The sequence below is a fragment of the Talpa occidentalis genome, unplaced genomic scaffold, assembly GCF_014898055.3.
Source record: "Talpa occidentalis isolate TD23 unplaced genomic scaffold, MPIMG_talOcc4v2.1 talOcc4.15, whole genome shotgun sequence".
NCBI classification, from domain to species: Eukaryota; Metazoa; Chordata; class Mammalia; order Eulipotyphla; family Talpidae; genus Talpa; species Talpa occidentalis.
Genome location: NW_023601543.1, coordinates 36,712,971 through 36,723,451, shown reverse-complemented (window position 1 = coordinate 36,723,451; position 10,481 = coordinate 36,712,971). Strand labels below are relative to the sequence as shown.

General features: G+C 32.6%; 1 protein-coding gene across 1 annotated transcript in view; it reads left to right on the top strand.

Annotated features, from left to right (window-relative positions):
* The window catches only part of LOC119245581 (protein diaphanous homolog 2), a 711,837-nt gene that overhangs the window by 248,890 nt on the left and 452,466 nt on the right, over positions 1–10,481 (top strand). The window contains exon 2 of the mRNA XM_054695882.1: positions 2,355–2,375. Within this exon, the coding sequence (XP_054551857.1) occupies positions 2,355–2,375 (21 nt within the window). The remainder of the gene's footprint in view (positions 1–2,354; positions 2,376–10,481) is intronic.

Sequence of the window (10,481 nt, the reverse complement as noted above, 5' to 3'; positions counted from 1 at the left end):
AACAGTACACAGGTATGTACACAAATCCTGCTTTAAAGCAGACTAGATTCTTTGGTTGTTTAATTGTCTGCTACAATTAGCATGGACTACAAGAATATAAAGGAATTAAAATATAAAGATGAAATGTATGGTTTATTTTTTTTCCTCTTAAGATTCCATAATGAGAATGTTATGTTGTGTGAATATGAGGGGAAAAAGTAGCTTGAGTAATTTTGTCAGTGATGAATGAAATTAAGGGAGTAGATGGGAACCTCTTTGCATGAGTTGAGATGTTTGTTCATTGTAGTAAGGGTGATTATAGACCTCACCTAAGGTAGTCTGTATATGTCATTTAGCCACAAACAATCTAGAAGTCTATATTTTAAAGCATCAGCATATGTTTTCAGAAATGGAACACCATGCTTTGTTAATATTGCAAACATTGTTAAACCAATTCATAATCCTGAAAGACACAATTCGTCATTGACTTAAAGGGTATCATGCATATTATATCTTAATAGCATATATACATATTTATGAAGAGAGATTAGTCACTAAAATCCTAATTAGTTTGCCACATGCCAATGTCTGTATTAGAATGTTAAGAAACTAGTTTATTTCTAATTTAAATCAGTCTTTGGAGTTGAGATTTACAATTATGTGAAATATATTTTTGAAAATACATGAGCCATTTGGAATTATAATTGATTTAAAAATGCCAATAGGAAATAATTTAAAATAGTGTTACCAAATACATCTATAGACTTTTTTAGATTAACCTTTATAACAAGCAATTGAAAGTTGTAGAGTGTGTGTGTGTGCGTGCATGAGTGCGTGGTTTCACTTTTGCCATTATCAGTCATTTTCTTTCTCAGAATGTTTACAGACATCATCTGGATATGGTGAAACTTTCTCGTAGCTTTTCTTGACCAATTTAATCAGTTTGTTGTATGTGCTTTAGTGAATGCAATCATTTTGCAAATCGAATGAATCATAAAATTAGACATATTCAGTGGTTTCACTGAATATAGATCATTCTGAGTCATTAAGACAGTCTTGCATTCTTTTTCTAGTCTCATATCTTTGCTAAATAAACAAGGGATAAATAAGATCTGTGTCTTTTTGGTGGGAGGAAATAATGTAGGTCAAGAGCATATCTTTTAATTCAGAACATTGTAAGGACACCAAAGAGGCTTTTATTCAACTAAATGATCACTGCCTGTAAATAGTCTGTTGAATGAATGTTTAAGAAAGCTGCTTCTTTGTAAATTCATGGAGATCTCTAAAATTGACTTGGGAATTGTCATTTTCTTTTTGTATCTTGTGGTATTCTTTTTAACAATTTAAGATTCTTACTGAGGTTTCCATTAAATTTCATTTTTAAAATTAAATCCTACCTGCAAAATAGAACAAATATTTATAATTGCTGTCAGATTAATGATTTTAGATTATGGATTCTCCCTTTCATAGATGTTGCTTGCTATTCAAGTGTAGCAATTGGATAACAATGAATTATTTTATATTTGGATGTTGGCATGAAATTATGTTTAAGTTTATGACTTTTACTGTTTGGTTTCCTAAACACAATTCTACTTCTCAGAAATTCGCTCATCTCTTATCAATTAGGAAAGCCCAATCAATGTTTTAATTTTTGTTCTGTTTCCTCTTTATGAATATGCTCATATTTAGATATAAAATGCCTCTTTGTTTCACATTATATAGGAAAATATGATCTTATACTAGACGCTGGGATGACCTAGAAAACTAGAATCATAAGCAATCTATCTTCTTTGTTAGTTTCAAGTATAATGCAAAGCAATATTACCAACCTTAAGTTCATAATAATATAAAATATTCCAGTTCTCAATCTAAAATTCTCTTCTTAATGCATCACTTTAAATGAATCATTTATATTCTAAAATAGCTTGTTTCAACCTTAATAATATGCCTGTTATAATAAGGAAAGAAAAAAACAATATTTGGGAAAAATCAATTTTCTGTTGATAATCATTTTGAGGGCTTGTGAGCTAGTAAAATAGCTGATGCCTGATTACCCTTAATCTTATAATACTTGATATTTAAATTAAAGTATACAAGAACCTTATTAGAGTAATTTTTTTTAAATCCTGAGATAATAATCTTTATTTGGGAATCTTTATACTGTAGATTTATACATTTTTGAGATTTGGTAGATTTAATACTGATATACTCGTTTTAGTGTCTAGATCTAAAGTATGAGATCTAGACATAGGTTAACTATTTACTAATTTTACTAAACACTTAACTTCTGTGGAATGCTTCAGATTACTAATATTGTTGCTGTTTGTTTTTTTTTTTTTACACCCTAACCCCTCTCCGTTGATCACTGTATGCAGATAGTTGGAAGTAAAGTTACGGTGAGTACAAAGATGTGTTTTAACCATAGATTTTGAATTTGTGCTTTTGGGAATTGAGTGATTTTTTTGCTTATAGTATTTTGTGGTTGATTCTTTTTTTGGTATATATTTTGCCAAAGTAGTGAGATTAATATTAAGGTCTTGTGATTAAAATGTAGCTATGGTATTTTTTCTATGGTTTTGGAAAATGTTTAACACTAGAATATGCATATATATTTTCTCTTAGAAGAGTTTACTTTAAAAAAAAATACCTGTTTCAGTCTTTATGATTCTGATGAAATTGTGTTTCACTTCTATTCTCAGGGTGGTAGGAAGAGTCTTTTAAAATACTGGTTTATGCTAACAGAGATTCTTATTAAAATATCTTACTTTGATTTTGGTATAACTGAGCACATAGTGTAATGAAAATAATCCTTAATATACAGTCAGGAGGCCTTTGTGCTAATTTTTGTTGGGTGCTGTCAACCAGTTTTGTGACTCTGGGCAAGTCATGTAATTTCTCTAATGATCAATTATTAAATTAATAAACTGAAATGATTGGCTTACATTTTTAATGCTCTTTCTGTTGATGTCATTTAAATGTTTTATGCTCAAGACACTGTATTTGAATGCTATCATTGCATGATATTGTACATAATATACCAGAAATGGCCAATATTGTAATTGAGAACTATTTGTAAATACCTTGTTTTCATGACTAAACACTTTGTATTTGGAGAACAGGGCAAGAAATATTATCTTTAACATCACTAACTGCTGCAGTATTTAGCATAATAAATGTGTTTAATACTTGTTTTACTTTTAAAAAAAAATATTTCTTCCTTTTGTTTCTTAATTTATGTGATGGTTAGGGGAAAAAAGTCAGCAAATATTTCTTTAGTGCTTATTATGTGCCAAGAAACGTGCCAGGTATACTGATAGTTGGAAAGTAAGAATGAAAGAAGACCTTTAGTTTAAATAATTCATATTGAAATAATCAGATCTAAAATTGTGCATGCAAACTGTAAGTATAAAAGGAGCTCATAAGTAGAGGATAATAAGTAATTAGAGAAAACTCCATGCACATTTCTGAACTTAAACTGGGTTTTCAGGAATAGTTATGAGGGCTTGAATTTGACTAAGGAGAAGAGACAATGGAGAAGCTGTCAGATTTTGGAAGTAATAGTCAATGTAAAAAAAAGCTTGGAGAAAGAACCAAAAAGTGTGTGTGTGTGTGTGTTTGTGTGTGTGTGTGTAGAGAGGATGGGGAAGAGGGAAGTAAGAAAAGAATTTGACTTTTTGAACACAAAATATTTTATATTAGAAAGATTAAACAATAAAGTTGAAAGAGGGTTTTGAAATTCAGGCAGATGTTTAGAAATTAGTTTGAACAAGGAGGTGACACAAGGAAAGTAGGATTTAAGAAAAGTAAAATTGATAGTAGTATAAAGGCTAGATTAGTCTGTGGTTCTCAAACTTGAAAGGGCATCAAAATGCAAATTTTGTTCTCCTCACTCAGGACTGATTCATGGGGTTTGGGATGGGGCCAAGAATTTGCATTTTATCAAGTACCATAGATTATTCGGTTAAAAAATTACAAAACATAAATTAATCTGAGGAGCATGCTTTGAGAAATTTGAGAATAGAGAAAGACTTGTTGGTGGGGGGGGACTACCTAAAAGACTGTATATGAATCAGTAAGCACCAGTATTAAATTGGTGGCGAGTGGTAAAGGGTAGGGCTAAATAATGGAGTTTTGGGTGATAAAGGAATCATGAGCTTATTTCAATATAGGCTAGAGTCAGTGTGCATTTCTGGCCTTAGCACTATAAGCAATCCAGTGCCCTACGCCAGAAGCCAGTGCAATAATATCCAGTCCTCCACATCTAATCAGTTACCAATAATTGTGATGATTATTTCTCCTAAATAACTTTCACTTCTCTTCCCTAATTACCTTTACTTTTGCTTCCTTAGTTTAAACTCATTTAACAACCTATGATTGCTGGAGCCTTCTAAACAGTTGCCTTGTCTTCACTTTCTCACCCTGCCCATGCATGCTCTACACTGTTAGTAGAGAGATCATGCTCTTCCTCCATTAAAACTTTTAAGTATGCACCATTAAGAGAATAAAACAATGTTACTTCCATTAAAAAAAAAAAAAACTTTCAAATGGTTCCCTGTTTCCTTTTGTGATTTTATCTTTGCCTCATTTTCTAATTTTGTCTCTAGCTGTATTCTTACATGTGCTTGTCATTTACCTGTATATGCAATTCCTTAGCATCCTATACTTTAACACTTCTAAATCAAATGCATTCAATTTCTTTTGGCTTTAATGTCATTTTCTTCTTTATTGTGCCCAGCAAGCTCCTAAATATCCATCAAGATTAAGCTTCATGTGAATCTTAGAAGCTGTCCTAGATGATTCCTTCCTTAATATCTTTCTTCACCAATGAATAGAGTTCTTCCCATCATGAAACTAGGTCTAATGGTGTAGCTAGGTAAACAGAATAACAATAAGACCTGAAGATGCAATATAGTAAAGGTTCTATTGTGGCAGGTTAGCAGGCAGTATATGGTTCATGGAAAAATTTTGTATTGTCCAAGTGTGTTTTGAAAGATAGTATAAGAGATATGTATTATGACTGATCCTCATTATAAACCTTTTCATACCCATTGTTTTATCTATGGCCTGCTTCTCACATTTGAATTAAAAAATGCTATCATAAACTGTAGGAATCAGCTTAAGGAGGGAATGATAAGGGTTTCTTTATAGAACTTAGATGGGTGCACTGTCCTTAAAGAGGAACATTTTTGTTTGTTTGTTTTCCTGAGACTAGAGAAGGAATGAAAATAACAATACTTAAAATCACTGCTGAAAGTCAGGTACAAAGGGCTTATTTTTCATGGTCTCATTAATCTTCAAGAAATGGAAGGTATTTCATTGATAAATTGGCAGGTAAGAATTTTGTGGAAGTATTTGATAGAGAAGAAATTCTGGAATAGCCACTTTAAATATTGTGGTTGCCTGGAGATTACATACATGGGTTGAAAGACATTTAAATGACCAACAAATTTAATTTAAAAATGTGATTCCATATTGAAATCAGAATGATGGAATAGTAATGGTCCCATCTTCCCATTGACTGTCCAGCGTTGATTAGAAGCAGAAATGGAAGCAATTGACTACCTCATTCTTATTTTTCACTATTCTCTTACAAAATTTGCTTTAAAAGTCAGGCTAGAAAACAGCCTATTTCTTGAACATAAACCACCCCCTGGGCATCATTCACTCTTGCTTCTGACTTTGCTCATCAGATCCTTTTTTGCATAGTGTTTTCATTCCTTTGTGAACATTCTGCCCATTCCCCATTGCTTTTCCACGAAGCCTATCCTGATTCCTGCCCCTTTCCCCCCAGCCTCCAGTTTCCAACTAGTTGTTTATCTTTTAGAACACTTTATTTTTAACTCTCTTATGGAATCGTTTTCCTGCTTTATTTTACACTTTTTACTGCATTGTATGTTCCTTAAGGGTTTTGCTTATAATACTCATTTTACTTTATGGTAATATATGCCTTTGAATAATACTCTGTGTCACCCTTTGGGTCTATCTTTTTATATCCACAGTATAGATCCTATGAAGGAACACAAATTTTAGTAGAAATCATGGATTTAAAGGCAATATACTTGAGTTCAATATACAGATTTCAACTCTGTTACATATTAGCTGTATGACCTTAGACAATTAACTTCTCACACCTCATCCTCCCCACCCTTAAATGAGGAAAACAATATTAAATTTAGGATGAAGTTCCTTGTTTATACTTTAATATATTGAACAGATAAAGAGTATTGCAAATAGACTAAATTATATTTTTTGTTAAATGTATTGAATTCTATAAAATACTTGATATGAAGACATTACACATGAAGATCAGACAGTAAAATGAGATAAAACTATATGAGTTGCCTGTATTTATTTGGTTGAGTATTTAAGATTTTGCTTTTTGGTAGGATTGATTCTGAGTAACTATGCTAAAAGGAATTCAGCTGGATGGAAAAAAGATAATATTTTGAAAGATGGTATAAGAGATATGTATTTTTTGGAAGTCATGTATCTTGTGGTATGAATTATTGCTAAGCTTTGAGGAAAAAAAATAAAAATTCATATGTGGTTTGAGGTAGTATTGTTGAGATTATTTTAAAGATTTAATGAAATAATTGAGATATATACTATATACTATTTATTAAGGGATATTTAAAAAAATACCTTCCTGTAGATATCTTCAAATAGAAAAAGAGAATTTGGAATAACGTAGAATAGAAAGAACTGAATGACTTCTTCAGTGGCTTCTAGTTTTAAATAAGTACTGTACAACTTTTTGAAGCAAAAAAAAATGTTTTTATTATTTAGTAACACATTACATAAAATAACTTAGAAAATAGCTAAAATGATTTGATTGCACTGCAAGTAAAGAGTAATTTATTCACAGGTGGGAAAAGAACCATTCTTCTGTGAGTGGGGTAGGTGTAGGGAAGTAGGAATTTACATGATTATATATGATAATTAGAATATAGAATTATAATGACCAGACCATACAGTGTTACATATCATTTAATGACATAAATAGGTGAGTGCTTAGGAGAGCAGTAGGTTACTTTGGGGAATATGTTTATTTTGGTAGCAGATATACCTGGATTTGAATAACTGATTTACTACACATTCATTTCCTATGACTTTACTAACTTCCATAATTACAGTCTCATTCATCTTTTAAAAAAACATTTCACTGGCAGTTATTACATGCCAGGCACTATTCTAGATCCTCCAATGATGAATCTTAGAGAAATTCCTCATGAAACTTACATTCTAGTTTTGGAGACAGAGAGTAAGACATATATCACATATAATGATAGCTAGTGATAAGCACTATGAAAGAAAAAAAAAATCAAGACAAGAAAACTGTGATCAGGGATGTGCTATTTTAGACAGGGAACTTTCTGAACAAAGTACATTTTTTTAAGATTTATTTATGCATACAAGAGCTGGGATATAGGCCAGAGGTGCAGTGGGGTGAGAGGATTCCCCAGAGATGGTGGGGAGCAGAACAGGTGGATCTACTAAAATACAGTGCTGAGGGGAGCAGTGGGCAAGACAGGAGAGATCTGCTGCACCATGTGGGGTAGCACCCTGGTGGGGGATCAAACTCTTGCTGCAGTGGCTGCAGATTGCTTCATAGTGCCAAGACTTAACCCCTTGCGCCATCAAGAAGTTCCGCAAATGACATTTGAACAGAGACATGAAAGAAATTGGGGAGAGTCATGCAAATATCTAGGCAAGAGCTTTAGGCAGAGGAAACATCAAATGCCCAGACCTTTGAGACAGTACTGTGTTTTGGGTATTTGAAGAAAGGCAAAGAGACCATTGTGGCTAGTTGGGTGAACAAGGGAAAGTATGGGGATATTTAATAACTAATACTAAGCTATTTAAAGTGACTAAAAACAGGTTTGGCATAGTAGTGAGTTATACATTTGGAAAAATAGATTGAGGTAATTTTAGGAGGGATAAGCCAAGGAGTTGCTATGATAATAGTCTATGAGGAGTCCTGGGAAATCTGAGCAATGGAATGACAAAATCTGAGCTGTATTTGGAGATTTATGGAACAGTGAATATTGGAATGATCAGAGACTAGGGCAGGGAGATCAAACTGGGGGTTGTTGTAGTGGTTTAAATAAAAAGGCTTTGAGGGGCCTCCCCGGTGGCACAGCAGTTGAGCGCTGGCCTGCAAAGCTGCCCGCAGCCTCTGCTGCGCTGGTTCTATCCCCAGCCCCCCCGCGAGGGTCCCACATGGTGCGCTGACCTCTCCTGCCATGCCCGCTGCTCCCTTCAGCAGTGTACTTCGTCAGTGTGCCTGTTCTGCTCCCCGCTCTGGCTCTGGTGAATTCTCTCACCCTCCCATGCTTTTGACTGTACCCAGTGCTTGTATAAATAAATAAATAAATCTTTTTTTTTTTTTAAAGGCTTTGAGCTGGAGAGTGGTTAGTAAGAACTAAATCGAGGATATAGCTAGGAGAAGATAGATTGTGGAAGTAGAATACATCACCCTTAACAAATGATTAAAAAGGACAGAGGAGAAGTGTGAATCATTAGTGACAGAAATTCAAGCATGGATGATTGAAATGACGGTGGTGACGTGAGCATTCATAGAGAAGTCAGAAGAAAGACTGTTTAGAGTAAAAGATGATTTCAGTTAGACATTTAAATAGAGAAGGAATTATTAAAATCATAAAACAGAAAAATAGTTATCACCATACAAGAACACTTTCTTTAGCTCTTATACCATTATGAGTAGCGTTTGGTTTCTTTAGCTGTTATACCATGGTGAGTAGCGTGAGTATAATTTTTTTTTTCAAACTACTGATTTTATGATTTTAAACATATTTGCTGCACATTGCTGCTGAGCTTATTTTGTTCATCATTCTAAAAATATTTACCTGTTTGTAAACTGAAACTGAAACCTCAATTATCTTACTAGGTGATGAAAGCCAATCACATTCTGGGTTGTTTAATAGATCCACGCAGAAATGAGCTAATGACTTTGGTGACCTGTGGTATTACTTATTAGGTGAGCCATCTTAAATAATTAAAATGTCACATTTATATATTTTGCAATATTTCTAAGTAATCTTAATAATCTGAGTCAGAAGGACACCCCATCATAGGTGAAGATAGGTACAAATGTGTGTTTTTCTACCCTAATCAGGGCATGGAAATCATGAGCACTGATTGAATATCTTTTCCTCAGCATAGATGAATTTATTCCCCCAAGCTTGTAAAGGTCATACTGGAAGAAAGTTGTTGGTAAAATTATAAACTTATAGCTAGGTTCAAAGTAATAAATTTGCAATGCTATTGATGTATTCCTTATAATAAACCACCTAGTAATCATAATATCCATAAAATACCACTAAGCATGGCAGTATGTCTTTGTGGGCTGTTAAGTGGCAATTGCATTACTAAATTGAAGTTTTATTAGTTTACTGATCGAATAGTACCTTAATGATTACTTCATGTAATGTTACACTTGTGTCATTCCATTTTTTTTAATATAGCTGTGAAAAAAGAGCAAATGCTTTGCCTTTAAAAAATAATTGTATAGTCCAGAAGGGGGAGACAAAACACTGATTATTGGAGTTTGAAGTAGCTGCTTCGTGATAAAACTCCTGTTTCTTACACTCAAATTTGATTGTTTTTTTTTCTTATGACTTTAGAAATTGGAGGATAGTTGCTACTGTAAAATATTTAGTTTTATGGTGGTGACAATTTCATTAAAAATATAGAGTTAATCAGAGTAAAAATAATGCAATTATTTTTAACTAGTATATCTAAAGTAGAAAAACTCATTTGGTAATCAGATGAAAATAAGTCCTGAGACTATTTAATAATGGTATATTATAAGTGATCTTTTAAAAATAGCACAAGCACTATAGACTTTCAACTTTAGTCTTTCTAATTTTACATTCATTATGTGCAAACTTCCCATTTCCTTTTGTTTTATTACTGCAAACTATCTTGCATACTATACTCATTTGGGGGTAGGAATATCTGCATAGATTATGATATATTTTGTTATTTAAATCTCCATTTTAGAGTAATTTCTTATCAGTCCCTTCCCTTCTGGTACATTGTCATAAATTATATTTATTTCATCATGGCAGATTAAATTCATTGTTTGAGGAATGCTAAAATAATGTAGATTATAAAATATTAGCAAGTCATTTTACTTAGGGCGTTTGGAAACATCTAAAAGACAGTAGGAATATTGACTTTTGTTTACATATATAGTTTGTAAAGTGATTGCATTAATATTTATGGGCATGGGGTAGTTATGTTTTATAATATATCCTGATAGTGGAAACAGAAAGATGTACTTTTCATGTAGTATCCTGCATTGCAAGTATATTTTCTGTGATTATGTTAGAAATTATTATTGAGGATATTTATCTGCATATAATCAAGTAAAAGAATATATTCACAATCTGATGCACGATATAAAACATTTGAAGTTAATATAGTCAACGGACATTCGTTTGTGGGTGTGATGTGACATATATATAGTTGTTAAGGTA